This window comes from Marmota monax, unplaced genomic scaffold (genome assembly GCF_021218885.2).
Source record: "Marmota monax isolate L192 unplaced genomic scaffold, Marmota_monax_Labrador192_F-V1.1 WCK01_AAM20220418_F8-fsc00006, whole genome shotgun sequence".
NCBI classification, from domain to species: domain Eukaryota; kingdom Metazoa; phylum Chordata; class Mammalia; order Rodentia; family Sciuridae; genus Marmota; species Marmota monax.
In genome coordinates this window covers 29651501-29677050 of record NW_026693712.1, presented here as the reverse complement: position 1 = coordinate 29677050, position 25550 = coordinate 29651501, and the positions used below count along the sequence as shown (strand labels likewise).

Genomic DNA, 25550 nt, shown 5'->3' with positions numbered 1-25550 from the left:
TTTTCCTTATTTATCTGTTTATTTGGAATGAGGCAGGGAATATGGGTGCTATTTATTAGTCCCTCTTGAGAGCCTGTGTCTCATCTCTTAATTGCAGATGAAGGAACTGAGGCCAAGAGAAGTAAAGTTTAACTTAGCAAAATTAAGGTGATAATTTTTGAGTACTTATTATTTGCCAGTGTAAGTATTCAGAGAGACTCATATACAAACACAACTCAGAGATGTTTCTTAAGAAGTTTATAATTTAGTGACCAACCCCAGGTCCCACAGCAAGCTGCTGTCAGAGCTGAAACCCAGAAGACATTTACATAATTTACACTATCTTATGACATTTACTTTCAAATTTATTCTTGTTCCTTTTCTGCCTCTATTTTCCCTATTTTTATAATATAATTAAAAGTCAAATAGAACTTTCCAGGCAAATTAGGGAACTCTAATTATACTTTGCTCTATGAAAAAAATATTTTGGAAGTTACACAATTTAATTCTCTGATCTACCTTGCTACTCTGTACACAGGAGGGACCTTTGACCTTCATCTGGAGTATGCTTATAACCTTGCTTTTGGAGGTGGGTGGGGAGACTAAAGAGATGAGGAGCCCTGTTCATAGTGTTTGCCAATTTCCATAGTGTAAATACACCCTCCATAACTGATTTAAGAACCAGCTTGCAACATTCCTGAAAATTTAGCAATCAATTCTCCTGACTCAGATAAAAGCTGGCTCTAGCAGCGGTACTGCAGGATCTTCTTCCCCTTATTTCTATTAAAACAAACTAAAATTTAATGAGCGTCTATTATATGTCAGTCTCTGGGCTTACTTTGGGGGTTAGACATAGTTCATGTCCAAAGGGAACACAGAGTCCAGAGGGAGAGACAGTCTGTTTCAGCACTCTGTGGAAAGTGTTAGATGAAGAAAGGACAAACGTTGATAGTAATCAAGAATCAAATCACTCTTCCCAGAAGTTGTGACATCTACACTGAAAGCAGGGGAATGGGTAGAAATGAGTTGGACTCAGAGGCAGGAATGAAGAATGTTCTATAATTAGGGAACAACTGTGTACAGGCTCAAGTGATAAACAAGAGGGATGTGAATGTTGAGTTACATGTGGTCTAAAGTGAGCTGAAGAGCAGTACGCATCTCCTTCCTGAAGCTCTCTTTTGTTAGAAGAAAGACTTTTCCTTACCCCTAAAGTTTTCATCTTCATGGAAGTAGATCCACTAGTAATTGTATCTGGTCTATGTCTATCATCTCATTCACATTTCCAACCTCCGGCTGGACACCTCCGCATGGATATGCTGCTGTCCCCAAATCTGGTTCACACAGTACCCACTGTCTCATACTTCTAGGGTTGGATAATATGATGAGACATTGATATTTGATTTTTTTTTTTTCAATTTTGTACTTGCCCTTATGTTTGTTGCATCAGGAGAGATGTGTGACAGGGCATAGAGGAGTTGCCTAACAGAATATTTATTCTTTTGTCTTCTTTTTATTGCCAACAGTCTATGGCCTAGAGAGAGGAAAGAGTTTGCTGGCAAAGGAAGAGTGTCTGGAAAAGACAAAAGGAAGAGAAAACCTTTCCCTAAGAAGAGATCCTTCTGTATCTGGACAGAAGAGGCAGAGATCAGCATGTCACATGAGCCCTTCAGTATGAATGACTGAAGATGTGTGAGGCTTAGCAGAAAGGTATCAGACCTCCAATATTTCTCTGGCCTCAAGAAGTGCTGGAGCTAGGAAGAGCTGAAAAGAAAAACCAGATTTGTATGGCAGACCCATCCTGTCTATGCAGCATGTGGCCATAGTTCTAAGAGAATATGAAAGAAACCTCTGGTAGACAGATGAGTAAAAGGCAAAGGGCCTTCCCCCACTACCTATCACCACCACCCATTCATAGCACGGAATGGTATATGCCCTTGGAACTTTGTCTCTACCCAAGGGAGTGGAGGAAATCCGGAAGAAAGATTAAAGCCTTGAAAGTGAAATAAAAGGATATGCTGAAACTTGGCACATTCACATTCTGTGTTTTACCCTGTTTTTGGTGTCTTGGTGGGCAGACTCCTGCATCCTGTTTCCCTAGTTCTTATGGCAGCTGCTTACGGGTTTGGCCGATGGAAGATACTGGCAGGGAATCAGAAGGCGGAGAAGAGAATTTGTGGTACATTTTCTCCTTCCCCTGCCATAGATGCTGCTTTGGCAGTGACTGTGTCTCCCCTGTGCAGCAGTTCCCACTAGCTGGCCACACTGCCTGGCCCCAGGGCTCCAGTAACCCTGCCTCTTCTCTTATTTCCCTAGCTAGGGGCTGTGGTTACTAATTTCTGGATTACTACACTATCTCCATGTTTAGTTTCTGAGATCTTCCATCCCCCTGTTACCAAATCCTTGCTTTCAGTTATCCCTGTTTGTAGATATTCGAAGTGGTCTCTATTTTCTTGGTTAGACTCTGTTTGAAACAGGTTGACTCGTAGAAAAGGGGATGTGGTATTTCTTGCACACCTGTCTTGGTAGTTTCTGTTTTATATCACTATGTCTATATCAAGTTCATCTATCCTATTCTCTCAAGCTGGTTTTATTGCTAGGTGAAACTGTTTACATCAATGTATAATCATTCCCAGACAACTGACATTTTAAAGTGATTTTTTTTGAAGAGGATGACTTGAGGCAAAGATAAAACTATATAAGGGGCATTTGAGATGGAGCATGTGAACTCTCAGGTTCAGAAGCTGTTCAGATCACAGGTTCACTTCTATATTTGGGCCTGATCTTTTCTAGTGTGTCATTTTTTTTCTTTATAGATTGACTAGGTCTTCATAGAACAAAAAAGAATTCTGGGAAGGACTTCTGCATTATTCCCATCCCACAAATCCCCCTCAGCCACAGTCCTTGCAGCTCAAACCCCATCTACTTAAGATAGTACTCAGTCACAGTCTTTAGGTGGCACAGACATACCCCTGATGAGGCCACACATAAAGCTATTATCAGCCATTATTGCCTGGTGAATTGGTTTATTAGGTATTCTTTGTAACACTCAACAACTGACCCAAGTTTTGATTGGGTGAAGAGTCAGGGCTGGGATGGAAGCACAGAGTACCACCCAGAAAGGGAGGCAATTTGGAGATAATGTCCTTTCAGGAGGACTAGCTGTGAGCCTAATAAACTAAGTGGCAAGTCAGAACTTTATTGCTTTTGGCCAAAGAACATTGCCAAACTTTCAGAACAAAGGGCAAGTACAAGGCATTTTTCCTGAAAAGTTTATATGATTTCAGATAGGAAAAAAATGAAATTAAGTTTCTGAAAATAAAATATACAATGTTTTGGAGTTGATTTTATGGGAATGATCACCAGAACAATAAACTATTGTGTCAAACAGTTTAAAACCTGAAATAACTTTCAGTGTGTTAAGGTACTGATGGAAAGGAAAAGTCCACTCAGACTATGTTGTGCTCTGTTTTATATTTGAGATATTATGTGTGTGTTGGAAAACAATAACCTATGTTTCCAAATTTGATTTGAGAACATTCATGAAAACATTCTCTTACCTCTACTTTCCCATGCTTACTTTAGGTCACACAAAAAGCCCTACTACAAAATGTCTTCTATCTGAACAGCCTACTGGTGAAACTGGTGTGTTTATATTTATTAACCTTTGTATTATAATGGACATTATATATAGATTCTGAAACAAGTGCTCTTTGAATTTGTATAAATGTACACCAAAATTTTATTTGTTTTAATCTTCAGATAAAGCATTATTGCTATTTTTTAAACAACGAACTCTTGGTTTGAGATTGTGACTGGTATCTAAGTTTACAACATTTATAAATTCTGGGGTCCACACTCTGAATTCACATCAGGTCAGCTACTTATTAGGTATGTGACTTCTAGGAAGTGACATAAATTCTCTGCATCTTTAAAATATGTTTCCGAATTGTTGAGAGATGTAAACTTGGAAGTGCATTTAAAAAGACCTGGCCTATAGTGAGCTCTAAATAAATGGCAGTAAATATTCTTATCACTGAACTGAATCAGTCTGGCAGAGATATGCATAAAGATAATCTTGATCAAGAAAATAATTTCTTACAAGAATGGAAAAGATCAAGTCTCCAGATTCAAAAAGTTACGCCAATCAGAATATGAACTTTACCCCCATCCCCAACACACACACACACACACACACACACACACACACACATTTAATGGATATTTAATAGTTTTTAAAGATGACATATAACTTCATGGTCTTCCAGTCTTTTCTATTTCTGTTCAGTGTTGAGCCTTTAGCAGAGACTAGCGAACGACAAATTTGAGCACATCACTTAACTGGAGAAGGCTCTGCGTTCCCAGGCCTGTAAGTTGAAACTCTCCAGTTGAAAGTAGTGTTTGGACTGAGGAGGGGGTGTTACCGCTCCTCTTTCCCTCTCTACTCAGTAACGCCCCCCTTCTCCGCCCCCACCAACTTCTTTAGGCCTCTTAGCGCCTTTCTCTCCCGCCCGCCCAGCCTTCTGGTGTCTGGGCTGGGCGCAGGAGGCGGGCTCAGCGCTGACAGGCTGTGCCTCTGCAGCCAGAGGGAGGAGGCGGGAAGGCGGGCGGAGGAGGCGGAGGCGGAGGAGGAGGCGGGGACTACGCCGGGCGGTAGCTGGCGCCGAGCGTGGTGGGAGAGGAGAGGGTACCCGGCTGGCTTGGCTGGCGGCCTCTGCCCGCATCTCGGCGCAGCAGCCCTGCACCTCTCCCGCCCTTGTCGCCGGGTCCGCGGTCCCGGGCACGGAGGAGGCAGTGGAGCTCTAGGCCACTGGTAGGTTGCAAGGGGACCGCGGCTCCATCTGCAACCTTTTGTGCCGCAGAAAAGGTGGTGGTGATGGGTGGTTGTGAAGGTGGGGGGTTGCCCCAGTCACCGATCCTGGGTGCCAGTCCCAATCGCGGCGCCGCCCCTTCCTCTTTGCCTCGTGTCCGGGCCGGGCGCACAGTGTATGCGCAGTGCTGGGGAATCCCGGCCGGGCTGGCCTCCGGGATGGGTGGCGGTGCGACCTCAGTGTCACTGGCCTTGGCGGGCCGGTCTCCCCGCATCCGTGTAGGGTTCTGAGCTCTGGGTGAACTGGGTGGGGCCCGCGCTGGTGCTGGGAGCCCGCAGTCCTTGGCACAGGGGTGGGGCTGGAGACGCCGTGAGTGTGCAGCGCGTGTGAGTGAGTGTGCGGGGGCGTGCGCCCCCGTGTGCGCGCGGCGTGCGCTCCCCAGGGAGGTGCGGGGATTCAGCGAACCCGAGCGCCTCTCCGGCTGTGCCGCGGTGCGGAAGTCTGGATGCGTTGGCGCGCGTGTTAGCCTCGGCCGCGGTGCCCTTACTGCGGGGCAGCAGGCCTGGGGACCCCTTTGACAAGTAGCTCTTTCTAGGCCTGCTGCGCCTCTGGCCGCGCCCTCTGTGGTGCGCTGGGTGCCACTGCCCGGGTCAGATAGCGCTTAGGGGGTGAGCCTCCAGGGCCTATCTCACCAGCCCTCCTAGCCCGTGCAGCAACCTTCGCCAAGGCCGTCCGAGTCCGCTGGTGCGGCTGGGGTGGACGAGCAGTTGTGGCCCTGTGCGCGCCTGTGGATTGGGCCCGGAGCTTGCCAGAAGGGAAAGCGGCAGATGTCGTTGGTCATCGCCGCCCTAGCCCCACCTGTCGCGGGTGGACTTTGGGGAGGGTCGTAAGCGTAGGAAAGGGATTTCGAAGCGGGCAGCAGTCAGACCTTGAGTAGCGGCCCCATTGTGAAGCTGCCAAACTCTCTCTAGCGGTGGAATCTGCAAATCTCTGCCAGAATGGAGATGAAAACGCCAAGGGAATGGTGGCCCTGTCCTTTTCCCCTTGCAAGTGTTCCACATCCTTAGGGACTCCCTGCTTCTCCACCCACGCCAATGTGCACCGGGTGGGTTAGTGATTTGTGTCGAGCCAAGATTTCTGTGTGTTTATGCGTATGTGTGAGGCTGTGGTGCACAGGTAAAACGGGAGCTGGGAACTTTTTCATCATTCAAAGAGAATGAAGAATGGAGGCAGTAGCATTTTGTAGTGTGCTTGCCACTCCTAGCCGAAAGAACTGTTCTTGTACAACGTTTCATTTTACATTATGTTTTTCAAAAACTAGCCTATAATTTCGGGTTGTTCGTTACTTTGTTTCTCTTTTCAATCCTGTGAAGCAGAATAGACAAGGGGAAATAGAAATGACACCGTCCCAAAGTTTATTTGCCCAGTCATTTCAGAATACAGTGTTGGTTATTATTGCAGAAGTTTTGGATACTTTATTAATTCAAAGACACAATTTATTCGAACACGACTATGTTTAATGAGTAGTTCACAGATTTCTTTGTATTTATTATGTAACTGTGCATTATAAGCTTTAAATGTTCAGGTGAAAGGTAAGAGTTAATGAGCACAGGAACCTCATAATTTGATATGCACTGGTATGTTTTTCTACCAGTTTTGGTTTATCTAATTGTGGTTGAGACTTTTAGTGTTAATTATTCCACAGTATAAGATACATTTATTGACTTTGCGTAACAGTGAAGTTGCTTATTTTCTGTGTATCTCCATAAATTTTGGAGAGCTCTTTTAATATTAACTCAAACATATTTGTCGTAGTTGGAATAATAAAACTTTATATATATGATTTAAAATTTCTTTGATGAGTTGTAGTTGGTGGGGCGGGGGGTGTCAGCTTATTTCTATCTGAAAGAAGTTTGATTTATGTCATCAGGCTATCAAAATGAGTACCTGGCTTTAAGCTTTCCTTTGGGAGGTTAGTCCCTCCATGTACACCTTTCCCTTTCATTATGTTTGGAAGACGCAGATTTCTTATAAGGACTGTGTGTAAATGTACAGTTCCAGTTATTGTCTGTCATATTTGCAGTGAAACTGAATATTTTCTCTAAAAGTAGAAGGATGACTTCACCTGGTAAGAAGATATTAGTAACCTGGGTTAATTTTTACTAGCAGAAATGGAATGAAAATGAATGCCACATTTTTTTTTAAGGGAGTTGCTATTAAAAGAACCGATACTAGAAAGAGAAACACGTTTTTTTTTTTTGTTTTTTTTGTTTTGTTTTTTTGTTTTGTTTTGTTTTACTGAACCAATTATGGCTTGTCTTACCATGTTGGTGAAGTTAATGGTTTGTTTGTAAGGTCAAGGGTGGTTTTAGAAAAGTCACACCCTACTTAACTCTTCTTTAAAACCTTGGATGATTTAATTTTTGCAAATTGCAAATGGTAAAGTGAGATTATTTGAAAGTATCCTCTAAGATGAGCATGTAGGTACAGATTAACTTTTTGGTGTTGTTTTTTTAAAACACATTGTATGTTTTACTTTGGTAATTAGTCATTTTGTTTCTTTCCAATTTGGGATATTTTGGTGCATCTCTCCCTTACTTGTTTTAGAGTAGTCTTTAAGATAACAAAATATTTCTACTAGTCTGAATGGATTTTTTTTTAAAATGTACTTTCTTTAAACTGCTTTTTTTTTTTTTTTTTTAAATGGCCTCTTCTTAAATAGCCACAGTGAGAAATACTGTTTCCATAAAGAAAAAAAAAAAAAAAGTTTGGAAAGCAAGAATTAAACCTCACTTCCACTCTACTAATTTATTGGCCTAAAATTCACCTTGCTTTTCTTAGTGCTATTTTTAATGATTAGTGAGATTTATTTACCAAAATTCAGAATGGGTGTGTGGTGGCCTTCCTATTGATAACCTTATCCTTTTTCAATAACAGATTTTTAATTTTTTTCTTCTTATTTTGGTCATGGGCCTGTGCTAAAGCCTCAGATTTAAGGGTGTGTGTATAGGATTTTGTGGGGACCTGAACATTTCAATGTAGGCTTTCTTTATTTGGGAGAAAAAAAAAATCTCATTTCTGGTTTCTTGGTATTATTCAAGTTTACCATTCTCTGTGTTAGATTTATGTATTTCCATTTCTCTCTGTGTTATTCTCTTTGGCCTGAGTTTCCACTTTTTATATTTGCCCCAGTCTCTGAGATATATATTTGCTGAGATATTTAGTAAGATTCAAGAGATATTGTTGAATGACTAAGTGAACATTTGAATTCCTGAGTGGGTACAAAAACATCTTCCTCAGACTTGGTGGAAAGCCACTGTAGAAAGAGATGTTTCTTCCTTTAAAAAAACAAATCCATTGCCTTTCTATAACTATATATCACATTTGAGTAGGATAACAATATAATTGCCATTCTGGGACACTTTTGAGAGTTAAAGGGGGTAACTGTAAATAATCATGCCAGGGGGTACTGACTGTGAATGAAGGCATACAATCACATCTACTTTTGAAGGACTTTCTTCTTTAACTGTGATCATATTTATCTCCTTACCTGAGAAATTGGACTCACTTGTTAGTTAATGTTTGCAAACTTTTCTATTTGTAGAATCTTCATTTGTAGTAGGTTGTTGGGTGCCTTTGTCTTAGTCATCTGTGGCTTCCCTATCCAGATGCTTGTGGGCAGCTTGTAGCTGCCCTTAATTTTTCTACTTTTCATTGTTTACAGGATAGTGACCTTGGGCTCTCTGTTTGATTCAGCTTCTCTTAGCTGGAAACATTGTGTCCTTTAGCCTTGGCTCTACTTTCTTCAGTCTGTTTCTGTGTAACATTTAGTGCCTATCTAAGAATTTCATGTAGGACCTTCCTCTTGCTGCTGGTGACAGGAGATCCATTGATAGATACCCTTCCAATCCTTCATGCCAGGATGAGGCCATAGCCATCTGCAAGTGTTAGAGGTTGATATGTTTTTAAAGTATACTAAGAATGGGTGTCATTGGAAAGACACATTTGGGGGGGGGGCATTTATATTACCATCTTTTAATTCCTGTTTATAGGAGATGGGGGTAAAACCCTTAGTATAATTTTGTGGTAGATTTCTTTATAGGCAATCTCTTACAGAGGAGGTTTTTTGTTGTTGTTTTATTTTGTGATTTCTTACCTCACTTTTTTTTTTTTTTTCTTTTTAACCATCCTTGTCTGCCTCCTCCTCTTGGTGCCTGTCAGGCATACTCAGTTAACACACAGCAGAGAGAGTGGTGTGAGTAAACACCAGGACTGGAGTGGAGTGTCTCACCTTGGTTTCCCTTGAGTTGCTCCCTTGGGTACTGTTTGTCTTTTATTCTTGACTTGGCACCTGTGTAACAGGGACAATCAGTTTCTACACTTTGATTTTCAGTCTAAATTTGTAAAACTCTAAATGAAATCTGTCTTACTTTGTGATAAATGTAGCCCTGAAAAGTGAAATGAAAATACTTATCTATATTTGGCCCAACTGTATAACCAGCAAGTACTGACTGAAACTTTTTTCCCCCATGCCTTATAGTTTGTGATTTAAAAAATAGCTTGGAATTTCTAAGAAGTCCATGATTTATGAAGGATTCTGTATAATACCCTCCACTATGTACCTTAAAGTCTTAATGTTTTTCAAGTTAAAAATAACCTTAGAGCAAGTAGTAAAAACTACCTCCCCCAATGATTTCACAAATGAGGTATTAAGCTTTTAGATAAAGTACCTCCCCAAACATTTAAGATAGGATTCCACTTTTAAAATGAATAAATACACATTTTTCAGAAACATGATTGTTATTTTAAAAGGTTGTGTTTATAACTGACCAGAGGCCACAGAGGCATGAAAACAAGGAAGTGGGCTTTGGAGCCAGACCAGGTGAGATTCAGTTCAGTCCTACACTGACTCTCAAATAGTATCCTTTGATCAAATATTTAAAGTGGGGATAGTAACTTCTACCATGGAATGAAGATTAAATGCCATAAATAACTTTTTTTTGGCATATAGAAAAAATAAGAATATTGGTTTCCCCATTGAAAATCCACTTACTGTAGATATCAATGTGACCCTTATAATGATAATATTGAGGAAACTCTTTGGGGGTAATTATATAAAGTAAAAAAAAAATTACCAATAGGTGCCTATTTTTGCTACATTAAAATTCACTTTATGTTAAAACCAGAGGCTTCATCGTTGAGCTAGAACCAATTCTTAATTATCTAGATTTCTTGGTTACCCACTTTGAAAACAGTTTCAAAATAGTGAAAGGTAACATGTCATTATTCACATCCAGTGAATTCCAAAGGCTGATCAACACAAGTTCTTTGGAATGATGTTTTTGGTGCATGAACTCCTTCCAGTTTCTGGAACTAAAGAAACAAATACCATTAATTTAGTAAATTACCCATTTCCTTTGGCTAAAACTTATCTGTGTTAGATAGAAAAGTAATCAAGTGACAGCCTCCTTGCCTTTTCCCTTATAGTTTCTCTTCAGTTTGAGAATGCTGTACAGTTCTGTTAACACTTTTCCAGGCTCTGTGCCTGCATTGGTAAAATCAATCAACTCATTAATTCTCCCACCCCCCACCCCTGCCCCAGCTCCCTTTCCCCCAGTTGAACACAATAAACGAATACTCAACGACCAAAGAAACCTTTACAGGTGGAAAAGAGCTTTGGAGAATTTTCTTGATCTCAACACATTAACCCAATTAACAGGGGAGTCAGGAGATAAAGATAGATTCTCTTACACATTAATTCCCCAGTTAAGAGGGGAAAGACGCAGAGGAGATGCTAGAACCCTTAAGTAAGGTAGCAACTGAAAAGAAGTGAAAACAAGTTGTTTCTCTGTCTTAAAAAATATTTTCCAAGAGCTTCCCAATCACTTACTTCACAGCAATCTTATAAAGAATTTTTATTGTTGCTATATATGGCTCAAATGAGTAGACACCAAAAATTAATTGCATAATAATAACATCACACATCTGTAAAGGGCTTTGCAGCATGCAAAACATGTTCACCTACCTCATTTCATTTGATCCATGTAACAGCTGTATTAGGGAGGAAGGGTGGTATTATTGGCCTCATTTTAAAGATTGCTATTTATGCAAGGTCAGGAGACAGAGAGTTCTTAGCAAGACCGGCACAAAGATCCCCACTCTTCCCTTGCTTTCTTAAACCCCAGCCTCAGCATTCTGTTTTTCTATAGAATACTGTTAATCTGGTAGCTGCAATAGGACTAGGATGGTAAAAGGAACATGGTAAGCCCCTAACTTTTCTTGTATCTTTATTTAGCTTCATTAGATACTCTTAGACTGTAGATACAGTTTACCAGCAGAATACTGGGAACAAGCATGGTAACATGTTTGAGGATTCATTTAGCTGAATAAACTCAAAATTACTTTTTAATTGAATTAATTAGTTATTATATTCTATATAACCCGTACCTGGTACTACCTCCTGCTAATTTCATCCTGTTTTGCAGTTAGAATGCACATAATTGCTTTGTAAATTGTGTTACTTGTTAAATTACAGGTTTATTTTTGTATTTCATGTTTAGTATCTGGAGTAGAACAGAAAAATTATTATGCCTGTGCTCCTTTGGGACTCTTTGGAAATTATACAGTGACATCTTCTGGGATTTAGTCTGGTGAGTTAAAGTTTGCTTTTTTTGTTTGTTAACTAGTTGAATATGAACATGCTATCATAATGTGCTTTGAGGATTATATAAATAGGTGAATATGCAATGTCAATGTATTATTGCAAATGTCTGTACTACATTTACAAAGTTTTTAATGGTCAGAACTGAAATTAGGATTGCAGTATGCTAACATTGTTAAAATGTTTGATTCTTTGAGTATATTTTAAAATTTCTGCAAAATGAATACATAATTTTGGAATACTATTTTAGAACATGTAGTAGTTAAAGATAGTTGCTATAGTTTGGGGAAAATTTTAGTAAAAACATTAATCTACAAATGTAGGCGAAACAATCTGCAAAAAGTTTTAGTTGAACATACATAAAAGATGTCTAACAGGTGGAGCAAAGCAGAATCATTTTCACCTGATTATGTCACTGTTTACTGCCAGTGTGGCATTCCTCTTAGCACACTGAATTAAAACTTTTAAAAGTATTGATGTTGTCTCCCCCTACCCCCATGTGTCATCTGTGTGTTGACGTAGTTGTCTGTGTGACTTCAGGTCTTTGAATGGGGGAAATAGTAATGATCTTTGTAGCTCTTTAGCATTTTGAAAACTATATTTTTGTGATTCTATGCTTTGATATGTCATTCTGCTTGGCCAGTACCTTTGTAGGTCCTTTGAGTTATTTAGAGAGGTCATAATCCTTGGAAAATGCAGTTTCATAATAAAGAGATTTCTAAATTAGCAATCAGCTGAAGATTGATTCAGAGAAATAGGGAGAAATAAATGCCAATTACTATTAAGAAGATGTACCCAATCAAGTTTATAAAATGCATTTTAAAACATTAAAAAAAAAATAAGAACACTACTAAAATTTCCAAGTTTCAGGACAAGAGCAAGAAGTTTGAAAAACATAAGTACGAGGTACATTTAGAGGATTTTAAATAAGAAATAATTTGACTGGCTCACTAACTCACCCAGTTGAAATAAAGCACAAACCTAGGAGTGGGTAGAAACTAAAGGAATATATTGGCACATGTGTGTGTGGCTATGTCTACCTCTATGCATATATGTGTTTGTTTATGTTATACTTGAATGTATATGTTATATTGTAAGTAAAGTAACATTCTAGCAGAATTACAAAAGGTGAAATGAATCAACATAGGAGGCAGCAAGTTTACATGTCATTAAAGGTGATCAGACATATACTAGACAGCCTTTAAGATTCCTTGGGGGGAGGGGGCTGGTGTTGTGGCTCAGAGGTAGAGCAACTGCCTAGTATGTGTTAGGCACAGGGTTCCATCGTCAGCACCACATAAAAATAAAGATACTGTGTCTACCTATAACTAAAAAATAAATATTTTTAAAAAAGATTCTTTTGGATTCTAAGATTATACAGTGTAAAATATTATAAAGTCTGGAGGACCATCTTAAACTTGGAAATATATGACAAAGACTTCTTTTATTTTTTAATGTCAGTTCTTTTTTGGGAGGGGAGGCGGTTACTGGCGATTGAACTCCCAGACACTCAACCACTGAGCCACATCCTGAGCCCTATTTTGTATTTTATTTAGATAATGGGTCTCACTGAGTTGCTTAACCCCTCGCTTTTGCTGAGGCTGGCTTTGAACTTGCGATCCTCCTGCCTCAGCCTCCCTAGCTACTGGGATTACAGGTGTGCACCACGTTGCCCAGCTAATGTCAGATTTTTGAAGTAAAACTTACATATAGTAAAATTCAGTGGATTAAAAACAATACATTAGGAGGAAGGCCTTAGGGACAGGTTGTTAGTGATTATTAGTGAAATAGGAAAAATTATGTCTATCAACATGACTAAAAAGAGATGGGAACTTAGGGGAGTAAAAATTTCTTTAATCTGATTAATTTCAAATTATAAAAAAAAAAAAGCAGGAGCTTGGGTTAAATTCTCCTGTTGATGTGTTTTATATACAAGTTCCCAAAACTCAATGCATATTAGAGACACCTGGATTCATTTTTAAATGTAAGAGCCCAGATATACCCCCATTCAGTTAAATCACAAATCTAGGTGAAACATAGATAACAGTAATTTTGAAGCTCCTTGGATGATTTCAATATGTAGACAAGTTTGGGAGCCACAGACTAGAATCATGCATGATGCATAATCATGTATTGAATTTTGAGCCGGGAGACTTGGGTTGTAGTTATGGCCACAAACTACTCTCATGGCTGCAGGCAAGCCCTTGTCTTCATGGCTTTTATGTCTACTTGTCTATCACTCCAACTGTAGAGCTTCCAGGTGGGTGAATTCCAAGTTATTCTGGCATCAAGACTAGGTGATTCTGGTCTTCTCTAGACTAATATTAGTCATGCTTAGAATATCCCATTTCTCAAAGAATGACTCCATTCTGAATGGTTTATTTTAGGTATTTAAAAAAATTAAACAAAACCTATTTATTTGTTTCCATATGGAAAAACTTGGAAGTATCCCTTCAATCCTGCCCTAGGTATTTTTTTTTTCACTTGGCTATTATGTTTATTTTTATTTTTTATTGGTGCATATTTCACTTCAGGTTCTTCTTGAAAAGGATTTTATTAACATTATGACTTTGTTTTAAATGTATAAGATGGTTATGTTCATATCTGTTTCATGGGATATGGCTATATGTTGCTAAGTACAGTTAAAGTACAGGAAGCAGTTTTTTTGTTTTTTACTGTTAGTACAATTTTTGATAAGCCTGATTCTAAAAAACATTCTAGAATACAATAGTTTTCAAAAAGCAGTTTCATAGCAGTTATGAAACGTGAACAATTTTTCAGAGCTAGTCTATGGAACTAAAGCATCTTAGTTACAGTTCTAGAATATTATAGGAAGGTTGGCTTTCTGGAGAGTGTTCAGGCTGTGCAGATTCCAGGCAGGTTGTGGTGTGACTGCTCATTCTATTGACTGATCATCCTGGCACATGAGGATCCTCTAAACAAGTGGTGTTTTGGAGGCCTGTTTGCTTTTACTCTCAGCCAGAATACTCCTGTTAGGATGGTGTGTGTTGTTCCTGATAATCTAAAAATGTCCATCATGTATATTTTTCTAGTATATATAAATTTTATTTTCCCTTTGTTTAAGGAAATTTGACAGTTTTAAAATTTTCTTTTCAAGAAATATCTAAGTGCAATAGTATGAGATATTTGAGGTCAAAGAACGGATATGATGTCCCTTTCATTTATCTTTTCCCTTTGGCAAAATGAAACATATTATCCTTTGGGCATATTTTCTTCCTTTCTTCTTCAGTAACTTCTGTTTATAAGCAGTAGAGTAGAAACAGGCACTTTCTTGGTGAGTAAGTTGCACTTTAAAAAAATTACATAAATTTTTAGTTTTATAAGGTAATAAATACATTCCCCTTATTAAAAAATGGGGAAAAAATGTTTAAAGCTTTGTGGTAGAGTTATAAAAATGTAAAACACATATTCTTTTACCTGGAAATTTTACTTTTAGAATTTTTTTTTTAGAAATATATTTCCAGGTGATTATTCCTAGTATGTGATTATATATTTTATGTAGAAGATGTGTTAAGAGAACACAGCAAAAATAGACTTATCCAAGTTGGTATAGGGATCTAACAACAGGTCTCTGTGTCTTTTGACATCTCAGCTAAAGCTTTAGAGAGTTGAAATACTTTTAATATACATAATAGGAAATTGTTAAATCACTTAATTCTTTATTATATGAAATACTACTAGGATGCAGTATTCTCTGAAAGAATTTTTGAATAGCAGTTTGGAAACTTATGAGCTATTTTCAAGGGTGGTCGAAGGAACTAAGGGCATTTAGATTATATTTTCAAACTCTTGTTACTTATGCCCAGAGTATAGGAGGTTTGGACTCTTGGAGAGAATTCAATGACTATGCAGATTCCATATATAGTCATAACCATTTGAGTGTTCTCATTGTGGTAGACTAGGTTCCCTTGCACACATGTATTGTGTGTGTGTTGTAGTTTGGACCTTTTGTTTTATTTTCAGCCAAAATTCACAATTGCATGCTATACTCACTGCTTTAAACATGTACTGTGTGTGTACATTTTTCTCTAGAATTAGTATTATCTTGTCTAGTGTTGTCTAATTGAATCCTCATGTATTTCAAAGAAATACAGTAGTACATACTACCACTGCCAGGTCTTTCATACTTTATAAATAATTCAGTGCTATTATTACTGGTTGGATTGTGAAGAAATTTGATATTGAAGATTTTTAGGTATCATTTAAAAAAATCATATTTGCTTTTAGTACTTGTTTTAAGAAGCTCAATTTTTAAAGCATAATTTTATTTTCTGTTTTACATTCTTTTTGTCCATAGAAATTTTGCTGCTGTCCATAGAAATTTTGTTGTTTCTCTTACTAAAACATTAACACTTTTTTTCTATTTTGGCTCCAGTCTTTTTCCTTAAACACATGTGAAAAGCACTAATGGAAAAAGAAGGCATCGTGGGTCTTTAATTTTTAGTGGTCACAAATGCGAAAGTTAGCATCAGGACTGATTTCTTGATTTACTGTTTGTTGGTGCAGTGGAAGTCCTGCTTGTTGCTCATTCTTGTGGTGATGCTTGCAAGAGCGCTTTGTAATCCTTTATCATGGCAGTGTGCTTTTGGGATACAGGTTTATTTTAGAATATGAAACAAAATGCTGAATTATGAATAGGCTTGCTAAAAATACCAAGCCTGTAAGCAGTTTTTTTCTTGATGAAACCTGAGGAATATGCTGCTAAACATAAGCTATCTCCAGTTACAGTCACTGTAGTTTTATTTCCTAATGAATGCTTTTTAATACAAAATTGGGAGCTGGAGTATATATAGTTCAGTAGTAGAGCACATACATAATCAATATACAAAAAGGCCCTGGTTTAGTCCCCAAGGGGGCAGGGGGGAAAAAAGGAAGGAAGGAAAGAAGGAGGAAAAGAAAATGAATTTTGCTGTGGAAAATATTGACCATCCACATATCAAGATATCATGCTGGTCAGGCACAGTGGTGCATACTTGTAATTCCAGCTGCTGCAGGTGGGGGAGGGAAGATTATCTCTTTTTGAGACTGCATTTTTTACTGATATTTTATTAGTCAAATTCTGGAATTAGAAGGTACTTAAACTTCTTCAGGTGGAGAAGTACCTAAGTAGATTCTAGTTTAATAAGCAAACAAACAAAAAATCAAAAAAACTGAAAAGTTGATTCTCTAACTTTCTCAGGATTTTGCCTCAGTATTTAAATTCAGTCAAGAAATTCTTAGGAATTTAATAGCAAAATGTTTACTTTTCAGTTACATTGAATGCTTACTAAGCATTCTGTCCAATTAAAAATGAAATATTTACCAAATCAGAGCTCTCTTTGCTGAAACCCAACCTCCATCTAGCTTTCTTAGAGCTACCCAGTAGGTGTCCTGAGAAGGGCAATATATAAGTAAAAGGATCCTTTAAAAAATGTAAGCCATTTGTGAGAATCCTGGTTCTAGCATTCATGTTCCTATATGAATATCAAGACATGAAGATGCTCTTGTTCATATGGTGTTATACACTACAGAGATCAATGAAACCACCCAAAAGAGCTGTTTTGAGAATACATTGTTGTTTGGTGCAAAAGGACTGATGTTTAATATCTAAAAAGTGCAGTGTTCTAGCTCTTAGAATTGCTTGTCAGAAATTCAGCAGGTAGCAGCTGTATATGTAATATTTAAAATGAGTCTTTTGTGTTTCAATGCAATGAGAATCCCATTCAGAAATTTCATCCAGAGTGTGGACCTGTTTTGCATTGGCCTTAGTTGTTAGGTTACATTTTTATGTCAAAGGATATTAAAATCCTTAGTTTTTAACGTTGTGTTTAAGTAGTATTTTCTCTAATGAGTATGTTGTCTGCCTCAGTAAAGTATAGATTACTTACACCAAGCTGCTTGGTTGAAATTTCTAAAGAACTTAAACCATGGATGTTTATTCTATGTAACAACCCAAGTTAAACTGTTTTCTCCCAGGTAGATATCTGAAGATCTGTTTAAATAGTTTTGCTTGACTCGGGTAATATTTCCTTATGGTGTTATTGGCTATTGGACACTTAAGTGATGTTACTTATCCATCCAACAGCAGTATGTATTTCATGCTGCATCTGTGAACATTATACATTTCTTAACTTACTTTCTTCACTTTTCTAGTTTTCCAGATACTTATTTGCTAGCCAGTATGTCATTTTTCCTATTTATTTAGACCCTTATATCTTGCCATCTTTTACCTTCAACATGAGAGATTCTATGAATTCCCAGTTGTTTGTCTTAGTACAGCAGGACTGGTTTAGTGTGGGAAGAAACTTGATGGCTCTATTGACACAGAAGCTTGTGTTATCTCTTTTCTTTCTCCTGTTCCTTCCCCTCCTCTTCCCCTTCTCCTCCTCCTTCTGCTCACTCTTTGTGTGTGTGTGTGTGTGTGTGTGTGGTACTGGAGATTGAACCCAGGAGTGCTCTACTACTAAGCCTTATCCCCATCCCTTTTTACTTTTTATTATTTTTTATATTTTTTGGTACCAGGGGTTGAACCCAGAGGGCACTTTACCATTGAGCTCCATCCTCAGCCCTTTTTGTTATTTTGAGGTAGGGTCTTGTGGGGAGCCAGCCATGGGCTGTGTGTGTGAACTGTGAGCATGAGTACATGAGTGGACTGGACTGACAATGATGCCTCTCATCTGGCTGGTGATGTATGTGTCCTTTTCACTCACTCTGCCTATGATCCCCACACAATACATGAGATGGTGTGGCCTTTCAAGATGTCTATCAATCTGCTGACCACAGACATCAGGAACCTAGATTCAACCCTCTGAAACCTGACCCCCTTCATTGGGGTGGAACTTTCTCCAGTGTCTTCCCCTCAATAAAAAGGGAATGCCCCCCCCACCCTTGTTTGTCTGCCTCCCTTGTGGGAGCTGGAGGAGAGGGGAGGTCACTGAAGAATCCCAAGAAAAAGATTTTTTCTCTGTCTCAGTGTGATTATTTCGTGCCAGCCCAGTTCACCTGGAGTGACCCCGAATGACTTAGTTATGTATGGAGACAGGATCTCACTAAGTTACTTAGGCCTTCTAAGTTGCTGAGGATGGCCTCCAACTTGCAATCCTCCAGTGTCAGCCTCCTGATTCACTGGGATTATAAGCATGTACCACTGAGTGGCCCTTTATATTTTTTTAAATTGAGATGGTGTCTTGCTAAGACACCAGGTTGGACTTGAGCTTGAGCTCCTCCTACCTATGCCTTCTAAGTTGAGAGAATTACAGGAGTGTGCTATTGCACCTGGTTGCTCACTCTTCTTTACTGCAACTTTGTACACTGTTGATTTGCTCAGCAATTATTTCCTTCTTCAGCAAAAGAGATGAATTTCAGCATTGAGAAGAATTATTAACCTAATTTAGAATGGGTGTGATCTGAATTCATAGATTTTTAAGTTCTTTCTAATATAACAAATGAGAATGAGGTGGTTGCTGGGAATCTGTGGATTCTCATGAATAGTCACATTTGGAAGGGACCTAGATGAGTGTCTCACCACTGCCTGTGGAGGTCATTGCTTGAGTGTCACTCTCTTGGTAGCTTGTTGGGCATGTGCATGTAATCTTTATGTGGACCTGCTATTTCCTCATGGCTTGGGTTATTTTGCTTTATGACCATCCCTTCCTTGACCTTCAGAATGAACATCAGAGAAGCAGTTCCTACCTGTAGCTGCCAGTCAGGTTATATAGGTCAGAGGCCTTGGATCTGTCTTCTTATGTTCTTTCAGGGCAATAGAATTGGGGATAAAGGAAGAATTAATTTCTCATTTGGCTAAATGTTTTTGTTTAGCCTAAAAATATGGTGATGCTTCATATGGTCCTTGAAAGTTTATTAGCTGGGAAATACTATTTTATGCATATCAGAGTACCTAGCAGTCACTATCCTGATCCTACCCACAAAAACAAATTACACAATGGAATATAAATTTAGTTTACATTAATAAAATATGACAAGGCCACTTATTTTAAATCTAGAAGGGTTGAGAGGCTAGGGCATTTTTGTAAAATAGAAATTGGAAATAGTATAAGGTTTAGAGTAAATAGTGATCCCTGTATTGATCCCTTTGACATTTGCTTTGCTTCAGGAATCATTATGAATGTTTGTTTTCAGTTGTGCTGTAGATGGGGACCATAGTAAGAACAAGAATGGCATCTGGTAACTTCACAGTCTTTTAATAAAGGAAGGTAGAGCATGCAAGTGGAGAAATAAGGTTTCATTTTGTTTTTAGTTTTTCAATTGGACTTTGAAGTGAATATAGAGCTTAAAGAAATGCTTCAATTAGGAAATAGTTACTTGTTTTGTGAAAGGATTCATAAGAATTATGTTATGTACTAACCTTTTTCTGTAGATTTTGCCATCTTAAACTCAGTTATTTGACATTTTGATTAGTGATCTGAGATACTTTAACACTGTAAACTACTTCCAACTGAAGATGAAGTAGAAATCAAGTTTCTCAGAAATGACATTGTCACTATTTCCCTTAGTGTCTGGTTTTCAAAATTTGTTTTATCTGTAACTTTCTGGTAACCTAAAATACTTGTGCTACTTCTTGTCAGTGGGGCTTCTCCAAACGGTGTAATGTGATAATTGTAATGAACATGTTAGTATTCATTTTGAATCATTCTGGCTATTTATTAAACTATTCAAAAGAATGTCTGAGGTATTGCAGACTATCTCAAATCATGCTATGTTTTATGGTTAAATAGACATGTAAAATGACATTTAATATTTTATATACTTTTAAAAATAAAAAAATTCCATGACATTGAATTTAGAATTAACTTGTAAACTGTAAAATGATTTTTTAAAATAATTCATTGAGGATGTGGAACGGACAACATTTGCAATGTTTGGGGGAACCTTATTCAGAGACTCCTCCATACCCTAAAAATATATATTTTCAGGTCTAAATTGAATTCTTCAAAAAAAAACTGACCAGCGTGATCAATTTTATAATATGGCTCTTAAACACAATTGAATGTAATTTCAGGTATAAAGAGCCAACCACTTACATGAATTTAAATGAGGAAAAAAATATAATTCTCAAGTTGAAAATACTTTGAAAATTCTTGTGAAACTTTCTCTGCTTGCTTTTATTTGCTTAATGTTGAGATCTGGATTTGATTTGCTTCATATTGTATCAAGGAGCAAACTTTATCTGGTTGCAGGGTGTATTAGTACTAGAGGAGTATTATTTTCTGTTTGTGTTTTCATGTATACTTTTTCATAGTACTTCAGGCTTTTGTTTAATTTGCTTGAGTTCTTGCAGGCAGAGAGGTAGTGGTCCTTTCATTTACCTAAATGTCCAATAGACGTGGAGAAAAATCTGTCAATTTGTCGTCAGCTACCTTTCAGATGAGTCTCATTTCATGGCTTCCCGACTTCTAAAATCATCCAGCGTGACTTAAGGTTCTGTGCATTACACTCTTCTAATCTGAGTCTGTTTACTTTTAGGAGTGTGCAGATTGGTGCCTAAAATGGAAGTAGACATAAATGGGGAGTCCAGAAGTACCCTGACCACCCTACCCTTGCCTGTGGCTGAGGTGAGCTCCCCAGGAAAAGCAGAGGCAGAGAAGCCTCGCTGCTCCAGCACACCCTGCTCACCCATGAGGCGAACTGTGTCAGGCTACCAGATCCTCCACATGGACTCTAACTATTTGGTTGGCTTCACAACTGGCGAGGAACTCCTGAAGTTGGCCCAGAAGTGCACTGGAGGTGAAGAGAGCAAGGGAGAAGCCTTGCCTTCCTTTCGCTCCAAACAGCTGGATGCAGGACTTGCACGTTCCTCTCGTTTGTATAAAACCAGAAGTAGGTACTACCAGCCATATGAGATTCCAGCTGTCAATGGCAGGAGGCGAAGGCGGATGCCCAGCTCAGGAGACAAGTGCACTAAATCCTTACCTTATGAACCTTATAAGGCCCTCCATGGGCCCCTGCCTCTTTGTCTTCTTAAAGGTAAGAGGGCTCACTCCAAATCTCTGGACTACCTCAATCTAGATAAAATGAACATCAAGGAGCCAGCTGACACGGAAGTGCTACAGTACCAGCTTCAACACCTAACCCTCCGCGGGGACCGAGTGTTTGCTAGGAATAATACATGAATGACTCTCACAGTTTAAGTCACTTTAGGTCAGCCTGCACTTGGCTAGAGAAAATCCACTGTTGTACTCTGTACATGACTCTTCACATTATAGATGGTTATATCAGCTAAGTGTCCCTGGAATATAAAAATTGTTTGGATCAAATTTTGAATACAGGAATGAAATCACAGGTACTTGGGGGGAGGGTATCATGCTAGAGCACGCAACTGCAAAGAAAACAGAATGTTGACCGTTAGTTTGTATAGCTCTTTAGCTAGGAAACAAAAAAAAAAAAACAAACAAAAAAAGGCTTTGGGACAGTAATTTCATCTTTATGATTCTGACACTCAAATTGGGAATGTTATCTGCTTGGTTGTTGCTGACTTGGTATGATTCATTAGAAATTTATATCTTAAGTACACAAGTACTTCTTGAAACTCTGTATTTTACTATAAAATGTATGTAATGATTTGTTTTATGAAATTTAGAACTTGAACATTGCTGAATTGGACCACTTTTTATTTTTAAATATTGAGTTTAAATATTTTATAACTGGTTTTGCACTGAAAAAAATTAACATTTCAGATTAAGAGAATAATCTTTCTTCACTTGTCTCAATAATATTATTGAGCAATGAATTTTTTATTTCCGCATGGAAAGTTATTGATCTCTATGGCTGTAAAATATTTCTTTATAGCGTTATTAAAGTGTGTCTTAATAAAATTAAATTTGGGATACAAAGTATTTATTTTACAATGGGTGGGTGGGGGGGGAAGCTTTTCCAGAAAGTTTCCAGTTTGAAGTTTTCATGAGTTGAAAAAGTTTCCTTAGTGCTTATTTTCTAATTTAAAATTCACTTGGAACTTTACAATGGAAAGGATTCTTTTAATTGTGGGTTATAGGCATAAGACTGTTTGCATCTGAATTTTCTGTAAGTGAATGGGACATTAATAGAAGATCTCATGATTTCTACTATTGAATGCTTAAACTAAGTATGAACTTAATTCAGCATGGCATTGGGTCATTCCAGTTTTAGTTCTGTGCAACACAGCACTCATTGAAATTCCAGTTTCTAGGATTAGTGTAGGAGACTAAAGTGCTTCTGTAATTTTAATGGGTTAATCCTGGATTACTTAACAATTTATGTCAATTGCACTGGTTCAATTTGTTGCTAAAGAAATAATGCCCTGGCTTTAGTAACAAATACAGCTCAACTATTCTTGAATATGTTTTGGAAAAAATGTATGTAACTTACCTTTTGTAAACATTTCTCTTTCTTTTTTTTTTTCCTTTCACTCTTTTGTTCTTTCTTTTTTTTCTTTTTTGACTCTTGAAGGTGCAATTTATTACTAATCTGGCATCTCTGGCAACATAAAACCGCATATTTTTGTTTTACTGTGGGGAGTGTGAGGTTTCTCGGGTGTTAGCAATCTTGCTTATAAAAATAAGAACACCTTTTAATTAATGAGTGGGTCATTCCTGGCACAATTGTGATTTTTTCCTTTAGCCAGGAAGAATGGCAAACTTTATTTAGAGCAAAGTAAGTATTAGGAAACCCTAGGAACTCTTAATCAACGTTTATTGTACTTTTACTAAGGCAAACCATGTGGAAGAGCCTTGGGAGGTTGACGCATATCTTACTGAGTTGATCAGATTTCTTGGTGGGCTGGAAATTTTCAGCTATTGTATATTTTAAAGTAAATTGCACCTTTGTAACATATTGTATTGATGAATGATCACTAAGATTAACTATATCTATACAGTCAATAGTTTGACAAGAAATAGAATCCTGTCAGATGCCAAAGAGTTGGGATTTTTACGTTTAATGATTAAACACCATTATTTATTGATGACTTACCCTGTGGAACTGTATTATTTCTAACTATGAAATAAAAGGGTGATGTAAACACATACTGTTATGTGGTGCTTTAAAATAGATCCACCATCAACAGGCTAGTTATTGCTTAAGAATTTTACCTAAGCATGTACTTTAAGACCCTAACTTTGTGAAACAAAAACCAGAAACATTTACTTTTGATGTTCATTGGCACTTCAAGACAAGGCAAATTATTCCTGGCAATGATATGTATTCCATTTACTAGGGAACCAAACTATTTTCTTGTGTGATTCATTGCTGTCTAGGTGCCTAAATTTCTTGAGTTAAATAAAAATATAGAGCTTTTTTGTTTGGTTATGTGTTTTTACTTAAGGACAGGTGATATTCACAAAAGGACTTAAAGTATAAGATATGGCATATTTGCTGTTTCCTGATGAGTAAAGATAGATAATTTAAATTTTGGTTTCCAAAAACAAAACCAAAAAACCCTTCAAATCCTAGATTAGTAATTTTCTTGCATTGTTTTGTTTTGGCAGGGATTGAGTCCAGGGACACTCTACCATTAAACTACATCCCCAGCCCTTTTCAGTTTTTATTTTGAAAAAGCATCTCACTAAGTTACCAAGAATGGCCTTAAACTTGTGATCTTTCCATCTCACTTCTTGAGGCACTGGTATTACATGTGTCACTGGGCCTGGCAGCTAGTAGTTTTCTAAATGATTTGCAAAGTCTCTTCATTAGTTCAGTTTCACTTTTTCTGTGCTCCATGGAATTGTTCTCCTATGGTGGGTAGCATTTTATTTATTTATTTATTTATTTATTTATTTATTTATTTATTTTTGTAAATGGATACAGTATCTTTTTATGTTTTTATTTTTATGTGGTGCTGAGGATCAAACGCAGTGCCTCACACATGTGAGGCAAGAACAGCACCACTGAGCTTCAGCCCCAGCCCAGGTAGCATTTCATTAAAAAAAAAAAAAAAAACTGGGGGGTGGGGGGTGGGGGGAACCTTCTAACATAGTTTCTATTTTTCAACTCTTTTTAAAAATCCAATTTAATATTCCATACTAAGTAGGACATGCTTCTGGCCATATACCTGATGATGTAATCTTATAGTACTTATTGCCCTAAAACATTGCTATAATATATAACTTTAATCTTTTTTTCAAATGTGTTCGAGGCTCAGATGATGCATTAAGTAGCAATAGAATTTCAGTCCTTGCCTGAACCTGAGTTGAGCCTCAGTCCTTGCCTGAATCTCTTATGTTCCTTTTACTTCCATCCAGCAGCACTGGCAGGGCTTCTCTGGTCAGCAGTTATAGAAGAAAAGACCGAACCTGTAAATCCATTCACCACCCCCTTTTTCCCACCTCATCTTCTGGACTCCTACTCAACTGGACTACTACTGTTCCATGTCCATCAAGTCCTATTGATTTCTCCCCATGTCCCATAATGTCCATCTGTGGATTGCTGGGTCTTTTTCCTTCCCTGAGGTTTACTTAAATGATTTTAATATTTGGGCTTTGGGAAGCTTTTAGAAGATTCTGAATTAATTTTTAAAGGCAAATTGGTCTTTCTCCAGAGAAGGAATATTTCTTGCAATCTTGAGAAAATCAATGTATTTTTACTTATTTTCTCCTCGTAACATCCATTTGTCTAGGAAAGCTTTTTATTCCATTATAACCATTGAACTTTTTATAAGGAAACTTTTGAATCACCCTGGCCTGAGTGGTTTGTCCTCAACAAGAATAAGGAGGAGGAGAGCCCATTACAGTTGATAAATGGTATAAATGTTCTGGAGGAGTTGGGATGGAGAGGGAGCAAGGACGTACATTATTGTAATGCAGAGTACAGTAAGTATTAAGTAAAATTGCCTTTTTAAACAATGTAATTTGATTAGGGAAATAGAAATTGATGAGGAAGATTGCCTGGGAAATACAATAAATGTGATTACAAAACTAGAAGTGGAGGTTGTCAGCACTTAATGATGCACTTCTGGTTGTAATGCAGTTCTTTTGATAAGAATTGTGAAATGCACTTCTTTGATATTTTACATTAGAAAAAAAATTAAGGATTTTTTTCTGGCTGAGAACAGTAGAAACAATCAAAAAAAGAATGGCTTTGATTTGTTAATATTGAGTTTGCCAAGCCCC

General features: G+C 37.8%; 2 protein-coding genes across 37 annotated transcripts in view; both read left to right on the top strand.

Moving 5' to 3' along the window:
* Positions 1–3771, top strand: part of Ppip5k2 (diphosphoinositol pentakisphosphate kinase 2) — a 133073-nt gene extending 129302 nt beyond the window's left edge. For all 30 annotated transcript variants that reach the window (XM_058584326.1, XM_058584340.1, XM_058584332.1 and 27 more), the window contains one exon: positions 1503–3771. In XM_058584326.1, the coding sequence (XP_058440309.1) occupies positions 1503–1654 (152 nt within the window). In that variant the 3' untranslated portion in view covers positions 1655–3771. The remainder of the gene's footprint in view (positions 1–1502) is intronic.
* An 878-nt stretch (positions 3772–4649) lies between these two features.
* Positions 4650–23468, top strand: Macir (macrophage immunometabolism regulator). 7 transcript variants are annotated; one of them, XM_046460381.2, is made up of 4 exons: positions 4938–5065; positions 9600–9669; positions 11348–11437; positions 20932–23468. In XM_046460381.2, the coding sequence occupies exon 4, from the start codon at positions 20955–20957 to the stop codon at positions 21576–21578; it is 624 nt and encodes a 207-aa protein (XP_046316337.1). In that variant the 5' UTR covers positions 4938–5065; positions 9600–9669; positions 11348–11437; positions 20932–20954; the 3' UTR covers positions 21579–23468. The 7 variants fall into 7 exon arrangements, with proteins under 7 accessions (XP_046316334.1, XP_058440349.1, XP_046316337.1 ...); XM_058584364.1 differs by lacking the exon at positions 4938–5065 and adding an exon at positions 7535–9106; XM_046460378.2 differs by lacking the exons at positions 4938–5065; positions 9600–9669 and adding an exon at positions 4650–4789.
* The last annotated feature ends 2082 nt before the right edge of the window (positions 23469–25550 follow it).